The following is an 18,466-nucleotide window of genomic DNA, read 5'->3' as shown; positions in this document are numbered from 1 at the left end:
AACTGGCGGGAGCGACCTAATCCACTAACGACATGCGGAGACACTTTGGGAAAGCGCTCGGAAGTAACTTAAAATAATTAAATCTCTCCGGAATTATTAGTAATAAACATAAACCGCACTGGTTCCGTTTCACGCCGCAGTTGGTGTGTTGCAGGAATGCGTTGGAGTTTGTGGTCTTGATGCTCGCCTTTGAACAACAGCAGCGTTGTTTATGAACTGGGGAAGATTTGAAGTCAGGCTCAGCCAGTCCGGAGCGCCCGGGAGAGGGGGAGAGGAGACGAGGGGAGGGAGGAGAGAGGCGGGGAGGAGAGGAGAGGGGCGCCCAGAAAACGCCCTGCTGCTGAATCCTCTCAAAATTAAAACTTTATCGCGCCATTGACGGTACGCTCGCAATAAAGGATGGAAAGTTTGATTCCGCTCACTTGTTTAAAGTAACCGCTTCATAGATACTTCTGAGGGGGAAAGTTTGGAAAAGCTCAATTGTTCCCATTGGATTATTTTTTTTCGCTTTATTCTGGACAAGCCCGGGGTACTTTTTGGAGGGCGGCGAGTCGGAGGCTGTCTAGGCCCGCTGCTCGACAACTTGAAAGAAGATCTCGTATCTTTAATGTGAACCAGAAAAGTTGGACAGATCGCTCTTCGTTGCTCAGACTGGCGCCAGGACAAGGCAAAAATGTCGCTAGGAGCGGAGAGAAGGATGGAAAACCGGCTGAGGCAACTGGAAGCCATGCTCAAAGAGCCGCGGTCTGCGATCAACTTGGAAAGTTTGCTGGTAAGTTCACCGTCCCTTTTCATCAATGTTTAATGCGCCTCGAAGATCCGTTGCCTAGTGACACTGAGGGGAAAAAAAAGGAAATAGCAACAGCCTAACCGCGATGTTGCATTGCAGAAATGAGTGTTATGGTCAACTGTGAGGAAGCTCAGCGAGCTGCACGTTGATGTCTCTTTTAGTATCTTCGGTATTTGTACATAAATATCGCCTCACTTCCTTTCCTTGTCAGTAACTTGTGGATCAGCTCAAGTCCCAATCTCCGCGTATAAAAGTATTCTCACGTACACTTGCCATATTTGAATAGCTCTGCTGCGTCAAGTTCTGAGTTCATCTGTTGCCTCGCTCCAAATATAGTAATATTGTTGGCCTGCAACATGACAATTTCGTAATTCCCCCTTCCTGCTGTTGATGGCTTGTTTGGTTCTGGAAGTAGACCGTGCTATTAACTGGCCTGCAGGTGAAGGTATTGGACGCATATTTTTGAGAGCAGAAATATTCACAGACTGATCTAATCTTTTCCAAGTGCACTTAATAGAATTGATTTTTTGTGAACTCCTAGATGAACGTTCAGTGGCCTTCGTTTCGTGTGTTTGTGGGCACATGTACAGCTCAGTTGGTGCCAAGTGATAATATCTCCCGAGAGATGTCAATCGGTTTATGTCTGACTTAGCTATTGACGAAAACACAGAAGATAGGCAGACTGCCAGAAGTTAGATGAATCTGACAAGACCCTCTTAATGTGGACACCATCAAACAGGAAAGTGCACACAACTATACATGTTCTATAAATTGAAATGATTAAAAAGTTATTTTAGAGGTCTACGATTATAAATAATTTTATTTGAAAGCAATAGAAATTAATGCTTGACAGATGTTTTCATTAATGACTAATACATGCAAATAGCTCTCTTCATATTTATATGATATAGCCTCATAAAATTAAATTAAAAGATTAGGGTCAATAATAATCAATAATGCAGGCTCCGTAATATTTTTTTAATGTTTTTTTTAAGTTTATGCTCTTCAAGGCTGTTTATTTGATCTAAAATACAGAAAAAATGTAATATTGTGAAATATTATTACCATGTAAAACGTTTTTATATTTTAATATATATTAAAATCGAATTAATTCCTGTGATCAAAACTGAATTTTCAGCATCATTACTATAGTAATCAGTGTCACATGATCCTTTAGAAATCATACTAATGTGCTGATTTATTATCAGTGCTGGAAACAGTTATGCTGCTTAATAATTCTTAGAATAAAACGTTAAAAAGAACAGCGTTTATTTAAAATAAAACTCTTTTCTGACAATATACACTGTCGTTCAAAAGTTTAGGGTCAGTACGTTGTTTTCTTTCTTTTGTTTAATATAAATTAATAATTTCATTCAGCAAGGATGTGTTAAATTGATAAAAAAGTGATAGTATAAACTTATATTGCTAGAAAAGATGTTTATTTATAATAAATGCTGTACTTTTAAACTTTTTATTCATCAAAGAATCCTGAACAAAAGTATCACGGGTTCCAAAAAATATTTGGCAGCACAACTGTTGCCAATATAGATAATTCTAATAGTAAATCAGCATATTAGAATGATTCTAAAGGATCATGACGCTTAAGACAGTAGTAAGGGCTGATGAAAATTCAGCTTTGCATCACAGGAATAAATTGTATTTGAATGTATATTAAAATAGAAACCATTATTTTATATTCTAACAACATTTTACAGTTTTACTGTTTTTTCTGTATTTTTGATCAACTAAAATGCAGCCTTACTGAACGTTAAAAAAAAAATTGAATCGCAACTGTACGTTATTTTGTCACTAGTTAAGTCCTAAATTTGATAGTTAATGCTTAATTGTCATAGTTTATGCCACACTAATGGCAGTAAGTAGAACTAAAAAAAGTAATGAAAAACTCCCCATCAACCATTGATTAGACCGACATAAAGTTCCACCCCAAACTCTTGCCATTGGTTGAGTCAGTGTTGTTGTGTTTGGCTGGTTATGATGCATCAACTAACGTTCATGATTTGACAGAACAGCATTGTTCACTGTTCAGGGAAACTAACATATTAATGGATAACTTATGATTTTGGCTAAGATAAGAAACTATTTGCATGCCTAAAAGAAAATATTTTATATCAGAATAATTATAGGTGTTTGAACTTAATAAATGAAGTGATTCATGTGAGGCAGTCAAGGAGGCAGTTATTTTAGTACTGAATGTTCCAGCATGCCTAAAATCTATGTATAATGTCAGATCTGTGTGACTGATTAATGTTAATCTGCTCCAAAACCAAACAATACTCCGCAGACGCTTGATGAAGCACCATTTGACTCACTGTATCTGGGCCAGAGTTTGATCTAAACTCTGAGCAGATATCTAAGAGAAAGATATGGGTCATCCTTTCTGAGAGAAGTGTGTATGTTTATCAAGGAGGTGTGTGTGTGTTGAGTACTGGTGACAGAGTTTCTCCACAGCTGAAGAATGTGTGTTTCCTGAGGAGGAGATGAGCAGAGGAGAAGTGGGAAGCAGTGAGTGGGAGTGAACAGGCTTCACTCTCTTTCTTTCTGTCTTTCTCTCTGCCATTTTTAGCTCAAGTCCCTCTCTGGTTTAGCTCAGGGCAGGAGATAGCTCTGTGTGAGAGTGTTTAGCTGTAACGAGATGCTTCTAGAAAACACATCACACAGTATTTCCATTTCCTTAGTGCAATATGAACTTCCTTCTAATAAGAAATCGAGAATGCAAAGACTACTTATCCCCGAAAATACAAATATTCTCTTTGCCTTCACTGCCTTATGAACTCTTAAACTTGTCATTAATTATAGCTCAAGCTGATTACTGTGAGTTATCCAGCATAATGCGATTGATTTCAAGCCTTTAAATCAAGTATTTCAGCCTGAGATTATAACCGCTTTGGCCAGTCTGTGTGTGTTTGGCAGAGTGATGCCAAGTGAATTCATCAGGAATTTTTGGAATTTTCCAGGTATGTTTCCAAAGGCACTTTCCACATTTATGGTGTAATGTAAGCCTTCTTTTTTTTACTTTGATTACTGCGTTGTCTTATTGCCACTCTGGACCATTTTAATCCTGCACTTCAGGCCCAAATATGATCCCAAAAGTTCTTGAATCAACTTGATTTCCATAAAAAAAAATGTATGTTTACATGTATTAGTCGACTGATATAGTTTTGATACAGTATATATATTGATGCTGGTATATCGCACTGTTTAGTTTGAAATATAGTACATATGTAAGCAAAATATAATATTTGTCTTAAAGAGTGGGTTTTCAAATTTTTTTTTATTGCAGTTTGTAACGTAGCTATACTTGTAAACAGTCTGCAAAGCAGTTAATCAAAAAGTACATGATAAACAAAGATATTGCCTCTCAGAAGAAAGAGTCGATTCTGAATCACCTTAACGGATCATCATATTTTCCAATCTTCTGCCTGTTACCCGATGTAAGTCACTAGGTAACATATTAGTATAATCCCTGCCTGCCCGCGAAATACAAACAGTCTGACCTGCCCACAAACACTTCCGCTAGTTAGTGTGTTTACATCATGTCGAGAAAACGCTGTGTTCTGCTTTGTAAAAGCATGTTTTTGTTTTCATTGCCGAAAGATAATGATATGAAGAATGAGTGGTTAAAATTTTTTTTTTTTCATGATACCACAACAATACAATTTGTACCACATACAAAGTTTAAACTTATAGCATCTTTGTTTACAAGTAACCCTCCGGAGCAAAACATTTATTATGGTAATGAGTGTTTTGTTTCTGACACACATTGTATACGAAAAGACCAATCACAGCAGACTTGGCCAGCTGACCAATCAGAGCTGAGTAGGCTTATGGAAGGGAGGGGTTTATAGACCTTGAGCTCAGAACTGCTTTGAATGAATAGTTTTGATATAGTTGAGAAATGACTAGAATAATAAATATTAGGGATGCACCGAAACGTATCGGCCGAAATGCTTGCGCGTTTTGTCAGTAAAGCCGGTTCTGTAATCAGCGGTAAATGCCATCAGGTGCGTGATTTCACGTTGAGCCGTATATACTACACACAGCCGTTGTTCACTGACGAGCTGCGCAAATCCATGTTCATTATCAGTGTGAATTTGCGCAGCTCGTTGGTGAACAACGGCTGTTTCGGCCGATAAGTTTCGGTGCATCCCTAATAAATATATATGTATAGAAAATTACAATGTTTTGACATTAGATGCATTTAAACCTGTTGTAGGGGACTCCGGCACAATATTAGAACACTTTAAAATACCATATGACCTGCTCTTTAAAATAAATCATGTTTTTTTTTTTTTTTTTTTTTTAACAAATAAACAAATAGTTATAAACAGTGAGTGTCACTTTAACTAGGGCTGGGTAAAAAAAAACATCGATTTCACGGTTTTAACCGATTTCAGTTAATGAACATAGCACACCTCCCATCCAATAATCGCAATAAGCTTTGTGCTTTGTTAGTTTTCATAAAAAATTAAGTCTCAGATTTCACATTCTGTCCGTTTAATTACAGTATTCAAACAATATGCTGTTTTGGCGTTGTTTAATGTGGAGTGTCAGATCGTTGTAGCACCTCGAGAAGCAGCAGCATAAAGCACACATGAACTGATCCTCCCATTCACTTTAATACCAGTTTCAGCACAAAGTAAACATGAATGAACATCCATAGGTATGTTAAAAGAAAGAGTAAAATGTACTGAAACCTGTTTCCTGCCTCATGTAATCACTCAACCGCGTTTTAACCATGGAAAGATGTCAGTATAACAGCTTGTAAACAATGTCATTTAACATCACATTTATCTCAGAAAAAACATATTCGCTGACCATAAATTTAAATGTTTATATTTCAAAAAACTAATTAGAGTACAAATATAATTGTGTCATTGTATCTTTATTATTATAAAAACTTAATTGGGAGTAATTTAAGTGTTTGTATACAAATCAGTTAATTTTAACCTTCGTAATGTATTACCAACTGACTCTCATGTATTTTACAGCATTAGTTGACTTTTTTTTTCTTTTGAGAAAATTAGAGATGCGATTTAGAATATATATATTACCAAACATTAGAATTAGACAAAACGCCAATGATAATAGTAGAAATGAGAAAAGAATGATTTAACCGCATGTCAACACACGATTAACTGCTCATATGTGACATGCCAGCGCTAGGTGCTATTCACGCAGACTGCACTTTTGTGCAATGTGGGTAGTGGAATAGGAATAACATGCAAGAAGATGGGAGTGAACTTCTTTTAACTTGAGTGCCGTGTTTTTAGAATCCCATTTCATGCATGAGATGCTGCAAGAGACACAAGTGCAACAGTCATGCGCATCCATGTTTACATAGAATAAACAATGGAAAAGTAGCGCGATCAAATAAAAAACCTGTAACTAAAGAACTACTGCTGTATATCTGATATTTCATGTTTGCGTCATGGTGACAGGCTGAAAGTTTGTACAAGATGTAGACAAGTTTGTACAAGATGTAGTTGTAGCTCATGCATCTTTTCTGCAAAGATATTTAATAAGTGATTTGTTTAACATTTACAAAGTAACATTTATTGACAACGTCATGTGTGGTGCACTTGGAATAGAATTTTCTTTAATTAGAGGGTTAATAAAGAAAAAGTTACTTGAATCGTGTTGTAGTTACATTTTTAAGTTGACTAGTTAAAAATCGTAAAAAATCAAGAATCGGTCAAACGTTCTGAAAAAATCTAGTTTTTTGCCATATCGCCCAGCCCTACCTGATATATATCCAAATAATCAATATCAAATATCGAATCAAATCGAATCGCAAGATTATGAACCAGCATCGAATAGTTTTATTTGTTTCAAAACCCAGCCCTTATTTCAACCACACTGGAAAGTCTTTGCACACTGAGAGTTATAGGTTCTCAGCACTGTCAAAATAAAAGTCCCACTTCTGATGGATTTGACTGAATATCAGTCGACCATTATTTACATGCGCAGCTGCAACTGAGGTACACTGGATTTTTGAAGTCTGTCCCACTATTCTTGACATGGTGCATAATGGAATATTTGAAGGATTAAATTCATGTTGTATGTCACTGTTGTCTTTTGGAGCAAGTACACAACAATATGGCCAGTTGTAGTCCAATTAATATGTATAGATGCTGTAGAAAGCCAAGCTACACATGCATTTGTTCAGCATTATGAAAGTAGCAACAGATCTTTTTTCAGTATTGTGATGTACATTCGAATGTAACGGATAATGTAGGGCGAGGTCTTAGTCCAATCCATTGGTTGTTGATTGGATGGAGGCAGATCTGAAAGTGAGTTTACAGTCGATTGTAGGAAAGGGACTGCGTTTATGAGGATAAAATGATTGGAGAAGTCCAGTAGATGCCAATAGAGAGAAGTCTTTTACTTCAATAAAGTACACAATAACATGCATTTAGATAATTTTATTCAAAATTGTTTTAGTCTGACGAAAATCAAACTTTTAATGTGCATATAAACGCAGTTACTGTGGTCTCTGTTACACTTTTCTAATCCAGATGTGACCTGTTGAACTAAAAATTCAGAAATGGCAAACACTCCAACATTCCAGAGAGCGGATTTCTCCACTTCACCTGAAGATGATGTCATATTGATTATGTAATATTCCTCCTAAATTTAGAGTGCAGCAAGCTCAGTTTTACAGTTCCTCTAATATAAACTTTATCACAAACTCTTTCATCTTTTAACAAATGATCTTTCATGATCAACATGATGGAAGATCATTAAGCTGATTCCATTGTACAGATAAAGTTGCTTCTTTAAAATACCCAGGTGGCAGTGTGGTCTGAGAGAAAGGGCAAAGGTCAGGCTCAGGAGGGAAGGTTAATGAATAACCTGTCTGTCATTTATTTAGTGGCTGTCAGAAAGGCAGCGTTTACACAGATAATTGTAGCGCACGCAATCCCAGGCTAAGCTAGAACCAGACTGCTTTTCTTTATTCCTAGAAATCAGGTCTCGAGTAGCTCTGGATTGGGTCAGAGTGGAATGTTTCAGTTGTGGGGTGTTTTTTAGACACGTAGTTTGCAACCCTGAATAGGCCTGGCTAAGATAACTGGCGGTCATGCTGTAGCCTGGAATGTTGATGGGCCTTATCTCTGTTCCCTTCTTCCCTTGAGGTGTGTGGATAGCGTCTGCTTGTATAGTTTGTGTGTGTTTGTGTGGTTGCAGTGGGTAGGAGATGCTGACCACAGTGTTCAAATTCCACCCGTGTTCCGCTCATGCACAGTAGACCCATGCTTTGTAACACAAAACTTGCAAATAAGCTCCTTTTTTGGGTGAACTGACTCTCAAGTCATTGCAAACATGTATTGAGGTGTTTCTTTAGCTTAGAATGGGGGGTCGATTATACTTCTTCATATATTGTGGCATTGCCAAATTGGTGCAGCAAGTTTGAAAATATTATTAATATGTTAATTTAAAAAAATGGTGGCTATAAAATTAGCATTAGCAAGACTATGCTAATGTCATTCCACAGTTTTATGCCAGATTATTAAAATGTTATTTCCATCACTGTCATTTCCACCACACAATGCCGTTGAACACAATGCATAATTTGAGTTGTAGTGAAAAACTATGACATTGTTTTCTGACAGAATTCTGACAGAATTCTCCTGTGATGCATGCATGCATATTTTCATGCATATAAATAAACTAGAGAGAGTGTAAAGAGTGCCTTTTTTTTTTTTTTTTTTTTTTTTTTTTTAAGTTTTTGTGTTCACGGGACCAAAAGTGCCGTAGTTGAAGAAACGCCCATGACTTCCTGTTCAGTAAAAAATTACATATTTTGACAAATCTTTACCTAGGTCTTTTCCATGCATCTTCCAAAAACAACAAACAAACCAACAAAAAAGTTTGGGGATCAGTAATTATGATTATTTTTTTATTAGTACTTCTATTCAGCAAGGATGCATAATATGCTGGTTTTTCTGTTCATTAAATAATCATAAAAAAAATCCTAAGAAAATAGTAAGATTTTTTTTCTTGAGCAACAAATCAGCATGTTAAAATGATTATATATCACAGGAATAAAATGCATTAAAAAATAAATTAAAACCCAAAACAGGTATCTTAAATTGTGACAGTAAAGATTACATTGTTTAAAAATCTATTTCAGGTAATTGCTGTTATTCTGAACTTTCTATTCAGCAAAAAGAATCCTGAAGAAATGTGTCATGGTTTCCATAAAAATATTAGCACCAGATCAGCATATTAGAATGATTTCTGAAGGATCATATGACAATGAAGTCTGGAGTAATAGCTGCTGAATTCAGCTTCGCATAATATATTACCAGTCAAAAGTTTTTTTTAATGTTTAAAATGTCATTTATTCCTGTGATTTCAAACTGAATTTTTAGCATCATTGCTCCAGTCACATGATTCTTCAGAAATCATGCTAATATTCTGATTTGCTGCTCATATTATGTTGAAAACAGCTGAGTAGATTTTTTTTTTTTCCAGGTTTCTTTGAACAGAAAGTTCAGAAGAACAGCATTTTATCTGACATTGAAATCTTTTATAACATTATAAATATCTGACTCCAAGCTTTTGATTGGTATAGTGTATAATGTATAGAGATGGGTATCGAAACCCGGTATTAAATCAGCCCTGGTGCTAAATTATGAAAGACCTTAGTATCGATAAACTCTGACGTTAACGGTTCTGCTATCAATACTGGAGAGTTTAAGAAAATACACATACATTTATTATTGCTATATATACATTATGTTGCCAATTCTGTCTCTCCAGAGTTGCCAGCTGTTTTTGTATGCATTGATATTAGGACATTCGTTTATGATGCATTTTTGCTATTCGCAATTCAGAAGAGAGATCACACTCACGCGGAGGAGCTACAACTTCTTTACCTTCACAGCGGTGCGCATTCGTTCCTCCGTAAAACCCAAACTTAACGTCAGAATCGGCACAATCGGTGATTGTTGTAAAATGCAATCTTTACTGTTGATAAATTGCAGGACTTTTGATAAAATGTTGAAATCACAGTAATCCATGTTAGAGACGCTGTTCCCCCGGCTGAACTGTGTGTGTGTGCTCCAAACGCGTGCAAATTACACTTTGGGCATTGAGTGTGCGTCCAAACGATCAGACACGCACACAAATTTGTCAAAGTGGCCAGCTTGAAGAGTTTATGTCTTGGATGTGAACAGCTGTGAGAAAATCTGATGTGTCAACACGATCTCATGAAAGTGCATATCAATACCACAAGTTTCTTTTTCTATTTGGCGTTCTATTTATACGCAGAAATGGACATGGCTTGCATATGATATGCAGTGGTTAGGATTAGGAGTGTGGTGAAGGTGTGTATTATATGTATGCCAAAACTGCGTATATCATATGCACGCGAAGACATTGTGTGCACATCAAAACTGCGTATCATATAAACAACAAAAATTGCATATCATATGCACACCAAACACGTGTGGATCATATGCATGCCAAAATCAATTTCTGCGTGAAGAAGAAAAAAACCCCCTGCACACTGGTGCATTTGCAAATTGATGTTTTATATACATTGCCGGGTTCAACGCTAAGGATTTTTCTACTGGCCCGCTTGGGCCAGTGGTTCAAATTTTTACTTGCCCGGTCAAAATTTTCACTGGCCCTACCACAAAAAAATTAAGTAGTTGCTGTCATTGTTTTTGACTCATGTTATCTTTTATTTTAATAAATAAGCTTATATGACACCAAAATTTTATATACCAAATAAAATTGTACAATTCTCGATTCCAATTTTGATACCACACCTAAACCTATTAGCTAAAGTCCAAGCATTATTTGTTTGTTCAAAAAAAATGTAATAATTATTATTAATATTTTATTAGAACTGAAAAAATGCTTTAGGGAAAAACAGCAGACACTGTATAAAAAAATGTACTCAACTGTTTTAAATATTGATAATATTACCAATAATTAATAAAAATGTTTCTTGTACAGCATATCAGAATGATTTCTGAAGAATCATGTGACACTGAAGACTGGAGTAATGAAGCTGAAAATTTAGCTTTGATCACAGGAATAAATTACATTTAAAATACATTATTTTAAATAGTAAAAATATTTCAAAAACTTTTGCCTAATAGTGTTTGTAAATTGAGTGTATGACATTATTTTACCTTACACCAGGCATCTCCTGTCTGAAAAGTTGCTGAATCCTCACTGTTACTGTAACTATATCATACTGTTGTCTAACTGATCTCAGCTCCTGTATCCTACAGTAGCGTTACAACTGGCACGTCTTCCACACTGAAGCAATAACATGAGCACACACTCCTGTGAAAGCTGTTGTGTTTGTAAGGTTTATCCAGGAACATCTGGGATAAGCAGGAGTCCAGCTGGATCCTGATACTGTTATTGTTTGTTGTCATTGTTGGATCTTATCAGTTCGCAGCAGGTTTAATCTCATCTGGAGAGGATCTGTTCTGCAGCGGGAGAGATGTGATTTCATGCCATCAACATCCATACCTGTCCTGTGTTGCATGTTGGACATGGAATTTCATTGAATGCTGTGCTGATGAGGCCCCCTCATGTACTTGTAAACTTCCTGTGTCTTGTATTGGTGGAGCTGGGTGTTTTATTGTTTATGTCAACACGATTAGCAAGAGCTACTATTTGGCTGGAGAATCCAAGAAGTTCTGCTTCTGGTGTGTGTGTATGTGTGTGTGTGTGTTCCGGCATTTGTGGTTTATGAGGACACAAATGTGTATAATGACATGGGTACTACAACGTAAACATGGTTTATGAGGACACTTCCTGTGTCCCCGTAAAACAAAAGGCTTAAAAAACATACTAAACAGTGTTTTATGAAATTCAAAAATTTTGCACAGTCTCCTGTGAGGGCTAGGTTTAGGTGTAGGGCGATAGAAAATAGGGTTTGTACAGTATAAAAACCATTACGCCTATGGAGAGTCCCCGTAAACCACAAATCCAAGAATGTGTGAGTGTGTGTACTTGTTTTTGCTACATTGTGGGGACCAAATGTCCTCACAAGGATAGTAAAACCTAAAAGTTTTGACATTGTGGGGACCGACTTGTGGATAGTGGATAGAAAATACAGTGTGGACAGTATACAAACCATTGCGCCTATGGAGAGTCCCCACAAAGATAATAAACCAGACGTGTGTGTGTGTGTGTGTGTGTGTGTGTGTGTGTGGCTAAAGGCAGATTATAATATGTCTCCGTAAGAAGGACATATTACAAGTTTTTTAGACCCTAAGCTTGTACCAAAAATTATCAAGTTTCTCTGACACCTAATATTTACGTACTTTAACTTTTGGCGTAATTTTACATTTAAAGGATAGTGCAGGAAAATCTCATGTTGCTCCAAGCATACTTTCTTTTGTGAAAAACAAAAATCAGCCTTTCGAAAAATACCCTGATCACTCTTTTCAGTACAATGCTGTAAAAAAAGCTATGAAACTATCTTGCTAGTATTGGTTTGGAATGACATGATGGTGAGCAAATGATGATAGAATTTTTATTTTTGGGTGAACTAATCTTTTAATGAAATATAACTTGTTCTAAGTTACTGAAATATGGTTTTGGTGAAAATATTGGGTTGTCAAAAGGTTCTCCCTTGACACCTACTTCCTAGAATAGAAATGGTGACTGAAATGAAAGGTTTGACAACTGTGGTTTCTTTACACCAGACCTCTTGGTATAAAAAACCAGAATTCATCAACCACATTGAAAACTGCCCAACAGTGGTTTTGAAAGTGATTTGAGGGCAAATGGAGCTTCTCAGCAAAATGTATTTAATGCAGAGCTTCAAAACCAGACAGCAGGATGTACACTGTAGTGCAGTCTAATGTTTGTCAGGACTGCAGCGTTACGTTGTTTTATGGTATGGTATTGTGCTGCTGAGAAGTTCCACACCCTTGTTGTGTTTGTCATTAAGTTTTATCAGATAGGCATGCATGGTGGACGTGAGATGTGTCATCTTCAGGAGATATGTTTTGAAGACCTTTGTTATAGAAATTAATACTTCTATTTAGCAAGGAAGGTTGTTACAAAAGATTTCTATTTCAGATAAATGCTGTTATTCTGAATTTTCTATTCATCAATGAAACCTGAAAAATCATCATCATCATCATCATAATAATAATAATAATGTTGTTTTTTTGAGCAGCAAATCAGAATATTAGAATGATTTCTGAAGGATTGTTTGACTGGAGTAATGATGCTAGAAATTCAGCTTTAAAAACACAGGAATAAATTACATTTTTAAATATATTCAAATAGAAAACAATTTTAAATAATAACTTTTAAATAGTAAAAATATTCCTGTACTTTGGGTCAAATAAATGCAGGCTTTGTGAGCAGAATACTTCTTTAAAAAAAACATTTAAAAAAATCTTACTGTTCAAAAGCTTTTGACTGGTAGTGTATATAATGCATTTTATTTTTTAAATAAAAATAGAAAATAGTAATGTATCATGACATAATGCATTGAATACATAACAAATAAAGTAAATATTTGTGTTTAAAAATGTAATTTAATCCTGTGATGGCAAAGCTGAATTTTAAACAGCATTACTCCAGTCTTCAATGTCACATGATCCTTCGGAAATCATTCTAATATGCTGATTTTGTGCTCAAGGAGCATTTCTTTATTATTATCAATGATGAAAACAGTTGTGCTGCTTAATGTAATGTTATATATATTATAGATATTTGAGGTAGCTGTTGTCTTCCCCAGTTTATTAAATTATTTCTTAAATTTGACAAGCTGTTTTCCATTTTGACTGAAACTGATCGTTGTCAGTGTGTTTTATGAACAGATGTTTTGAATGTTCCTTGTCCTTGTCTTAATTTCCACTGGAATATTGCACTTTTGGCATGCACTCTGCATTTGAGTAATCCTGTCTCTTTGTGCGTTGAAGGATAAGACACGTTTTAACTGGACTAATGGCATTAGCAAATTAGGCTAATTAAATCCTCTGACTAACTAATGGAGGATGGAGAGTGCCGCTGAACACTATTCAGCAGTCTGTCAGGGGTGGTATTTGATGCTGACCAGCTACATGCTGTTGAGTTTACAGAGTTTCATTCAAACCGGATATGATCTTTATTGCACTGGAAAACCACTGCGTTACATTGTTCAGTGATCTGTCTTGCTGACACGTTAATAAACACATGAGTTATGGGGCCTGCTGGATTTATGGCTGTATGGGTGTCTTTGAGAGAAGGAGTGATGTGGCATACCTCTCATCACATTCCTATCAAGCCTGAGTTCATGCGCGTGTATGTACTTTGCTTTCTGATCTCTGATTTTGAGGGTTGGAGATTCTGCTGACTATTGTAATTCAGCATTAAATTGTTGATGAGCAGCTGTTTAATGGTTTTAATATAGCTCTGGTCACTTTTCATAAATAATGTATCATTTTTTTTTTAAGTTACAGGATCCCTTTTGCATTGAAACTGAAGTGGCTCCGTTCCAAAACCTAGTGAGGCACCTTGTTGTCTACTGCAAACATAGGCATGCAGTGATGTTTTAGAATTCAGGCAAATGAGGCAATTATATGGCTTAGCTTTGCAAACATCCTTTGAGTTTACGATGTCTAAAGTCCCTGATGTTCTCAGTGCGAAGTAATTTTTCCTTTAGGGGTAAAAAGTGCTGCTGCATGCTTTCTTATAATAACAAAATAAACACAACTAAAATGGCAGCAATGAGAAAACAGGAGTAGTTAAAGGAGTAGTTCACCCGAAAATTAAAAAAAATTCTGTCATTACTTACTAACCATGTTCTTCGTGTCTTCACGAGAGTACCTGAATACGGCAAAGAATGACACAGAAGACAAGAAATAATTGAATAAAGTCATAATTTTTGTTCACTTTCTTGTAGCTTCATACAATTAAGGTTGAACCACTGATGTCACATGGACTATTTTATTGATGTCCTTACTACCTTTCTGGGCCTTGAATGAGATGCATCAGAGAGCCATTCATATAAACCCTGTTTCAATATTTAAGATAATATTTCCAATATTTTGTGCATTGTGAACCATGATCTTGCTCTGCCTGCAACAGTATTTTTTTTTCTCTTTGCATTTCTGTTAACGGATGTATAAAGAGTTCATAATATTTCCACACACATGACATTTTGAGTTCGTGGGCAAGAGAGATCGGTTGAGATATGTCTGGTTGATCGGTGCATCTGTACTCAACTGTATAAATTAAGTATGGATTGATCAATGTTAAAGCTACAAAACTAATCGTCAAGACTGGTATTTTGACATACTTTTGTAGGCTATTTGTCCGTCACAGACTCATCTCTCTGTGATCACTTAAAATGTTAAATTAACAAGGTTTAAAAACATGTGCAAATGATAAACTTTCGTGACGATGCAGCAGTGGCCCGACTGGGCCAGTGACAAATTCATCAACTCTCCCGAGCATCTTTTACGCTGACCCCGGGCCATCGGACACTCCTTATTGTCGAGCCGCAGTATATATAAAATGGTTAAATTTACGTGTCATGTTTGTGAATTTTTTTGTTTGTTTTTTAAATTTATGTAAGCTATAGCTTCTGACCTTTAAATCAAAAACATACTCATGATTTTATGACATCAATTACGACTTTATTTATTCAGAAACATAGTCTAAACGTTATCTGTGTATTTCACTTTCACTTTATTAGAAGTAGGCCGAAAGCGCCCCCTACGGAATTTAAACTATGTGCATTCTCAGTTTAAATGCAGTGATCCAAAACAGTGAATCTAATCATAATTCAGGCAAAACTTTGCTTCAAGAATGAGCCACACCTGAGCTGACGTGATCTAATTGCTAGCACACCCTGAGCACATGTGAGTTATTCCTCATATCGGCATAATTTTTCATATCGGGCTTATTCTGATATCAATTTTAATTTTTGGGTGAACTATTCCTTTTAGAAAGCATCTGTTAAGAAAGTTAGCTTTTTCAAGCCACTTCAAACTCCTGAAACAAACTCTAAACAGGCCTAATTTTGTTCTAAATGACGTCACACCAGTTTTTAAATTTTACTTAAGTATATTAGAGTCCTTAAAAATGCTGCCTGCATGGGCAGCTTGCTATGTTTTGGAATGGAGCCAGTATTATTCATTGTTTTCCACTGGTGGATATACCACACTTCTTAGGTCTTCACGTCATTGATTTGTATCCGTGCGCATTCATTAGCCAAAGTGAGGAGCAGGAACGCTGCGTTCAATTCGTCTTCAGAACATTTTAATCTGTTGAATAGCCACTACAGGGTAGATGGATTGATAGATGAGTAGAACACTTTATTTCTGTTATTCTCAGCACAATTGTGCTTTTACTTTAAGATAGACCCCACCACAAGTAAAAGTGGTTTGTTGGACAATTATCAAATTACACTTCACGAGTTACAAGAACTATTTGCCGGTCTTGTCCCGAAGGTGCTTAGATAATGACTCTGACTTTGACTGATAGGAATGTGTACGGTCTGTTTTGACAGGTCAGTTTGTAATCAAGTGGAATGAAATCCTCAGTGATTACAGGAAATTCAGAGGTAACTACTTAACTAATACATGGTTTATAAGACCGCAAATGCAAACATACACACAGAAGATGTTTGTGTATTCATGAAGAAGCTTTGATATCTGTTTTGACAGATTCTAAGAGGGAAACCCTCTTTACTGTGTATTGCACGTCATATTTGTGTCTTGAATGAGAAGATTAATATATGAAAGTATCTTGTAAAGTTTGACTTTTTAATTCTTTCCAGAGCCTATCAGGTCCCTCCCTTCTTTCATTCGCCCTCTCTCTTTCTCTCTCTCTCTCTGTGGGCAGATAGGAGAAACACTGCCATATAAGGTGGTGTGATAGTGGCCTTGTCCATTTTTACTCGGGAACAGCAGCTGTTTCTCTCGCCCCCTCAGTCAAAACAACCAGGAAACCTTTTTCCAATACTTTCTAAGAGTTACAGAAATCCTGCCCTCTTTGACACTTTCTCTGGCTGCCTATTGTTGACCAGGAAGTCTTCTCAGCATGGTAAAATCACTGTAAATCACAGGTTCGCATGCAACAGCAATATCATGAAAATCAAGTACCGTTCAGACTTTTTTTTTGGTAAGAGTTCTCTTATGCTCACCACAGCTGCATTCATTTGATCAAAAATAGAGTAAAACCTAGGGATGTAACGATATTATCATGGTCACATGACAATATAAAACAATAGGTCTTCTGGGCAAAAAGTGTAGTTTTTAAAATATATTTAAACTTCTTATTCTAACATAAAATGTCTTTAAAGTTATGTTTTGGGCCATTATGCTTTGACACAGTATCTGTCAATTGAACTAAAACCGTATGCACAATATGGCTCCATCTCTTCATCAAGTCTGTTTTCACTGAGCGTTTTAAAGCGAAGTGCGCACTTCGTTCAGGTGATCAGCTCATGATCCAGTGTTTTCCGTGTCTAAGAACGTCTCCGTTTGCAGCGAGTAAATGCAGTGAACTCGTTTATTGCACGTGCTGTGAGTTTAGCGCGTGTTTGGGAGCGAATGCTTTATCTTTGTGGCAGGTGATTATAGCTTTACACTCGATTTGTAGTGAGATTTTGTAAGCCTGTTTTCACTGAAGTTAGAGTTTTCTGCCAAAAAAAAGCTCTAGTGTCGTTTCCGTTAAAATAAAAGCTTAAAAGTGCGGTATGAATAGCTGACAGCTAGCGGTTTAAATGGGTAATGTTACCACAGTCCAAATTCAAAATATCTCTTTCAAGTGTAGAAATGAGGAAAAAAGTATTTACCATATTGTAGTGTAAAGCAAAAATAATATACATATGAAATATTAATTTTAATTTATTTTGCAGTGCAATTGTTTTACAAAATATGGCTATTTATTGTTGTTGTTATTATATTCAAATTTGTTTGGCTTTCTAAAACACCCGTGTGAATGCAATTTAGACTGAGACAGTATATCACAAAAAAAAAGAGGGTTGAGTACCCTTTAAATTTCAGGTACAAGTCAATTCACTGCCTTTTTTCTGACTTAAGCTTTTTTAGTTAAGAACATGGGTTGGAGCTCTTAATTTTGAACTCTAAAAAGTGCATTTTTTTTTTTTAAATATTGCAATAAATATTGTATTATGGACTTCATATCGCCATGTTATCCTATCGTGAGATTTTAATATCATTACGTCCCTAGTAAAAACACTTTTTCAATTCGAGAAATCAATTTGATGTTCACATTCTGTCTGAAATGTACCTCTCTCTGTGTGCAAAAACATAGAAAACAGTATTAAATCGAGTTCTCTTTTGTGTCGTCTTGTGCTGGGATCGTTTAAAATCGCCATGCATGTGTAAGTTGGCAAGACGAAACATGCAAAAATGATGAACTTTCACTCTATAATGATTCAGTTTTGCAATTAATCCATGAATCACATGCATGCCGAATCGTGTTGCCTGGTCCGTTCAATTTTGTTCAACCCCAAGAATAAACCGATTTTGGTTTTCAAATTTTTGAGGTTTTGATTTTTGCATTGGTAGTTTTGAGAAATGTGTTGTAGCTTTCAGGAAATGACTTTTAGCAAGTGTGAACAGCTGTCATATTCTCATGCTAGTGACACATCAATGTATCTGCCAGACCAATTAAACAGCAAAATGTTTTGTTTGAGATTATCTGCATTGT

The 18,466-nt window shown here is 36.1% G+C and overlaps 1 protein-coding gene across 3 annotated transcripts in view; it reads left to right on the top strand.

Moving 5' to 3' along the window:
- The first annotated feature begins 293 nt into the window (after window positions 1-293).
- The window catches only part of rock2a (rho-associated, coiled-coil containing protein kinase 2a), a 50,625-nt gene continuing 32,452 nt past the window's right edge, over window positions 294-18,466 (top strand). For 2 of the 3 annotated variants that reach the window (XM_051126819.1, XM_051126817.1), the window contains exon 1: window positions 295-772. In XM_051126819.1, the coding sequence (XP_050982776.1) occupies window positions 674-772 (99 nt within the window). In that variant the 5' untranslated portion in view covers window positions 295-673. Of the gene's footprint in view, window positions 773-18,466 lie in introns of all 3 variants that reach the window. The other variant, XM_051126816.1, reaches the window with a different exon arrangement.

Source organism: Labeo rohita, chromosome 13 (assembly GCF_022985175.1).
Source record: "Labeo rohita strain BAU-BD-2019 chromosome 13, IGBB_LRoh.1.0, whole genome shotgun sequence".
Lineage (NCBI taxonomy): Eukaryota > Metazoa > Chordata > Actinopteri > Cypriniformes > Cyprinidae > Labeo > Labeo rohita.
Note: the sequence above shows the minus strand (reverse complement) of the source record. Positions and strands in the feature narration are given on the sequence as shown.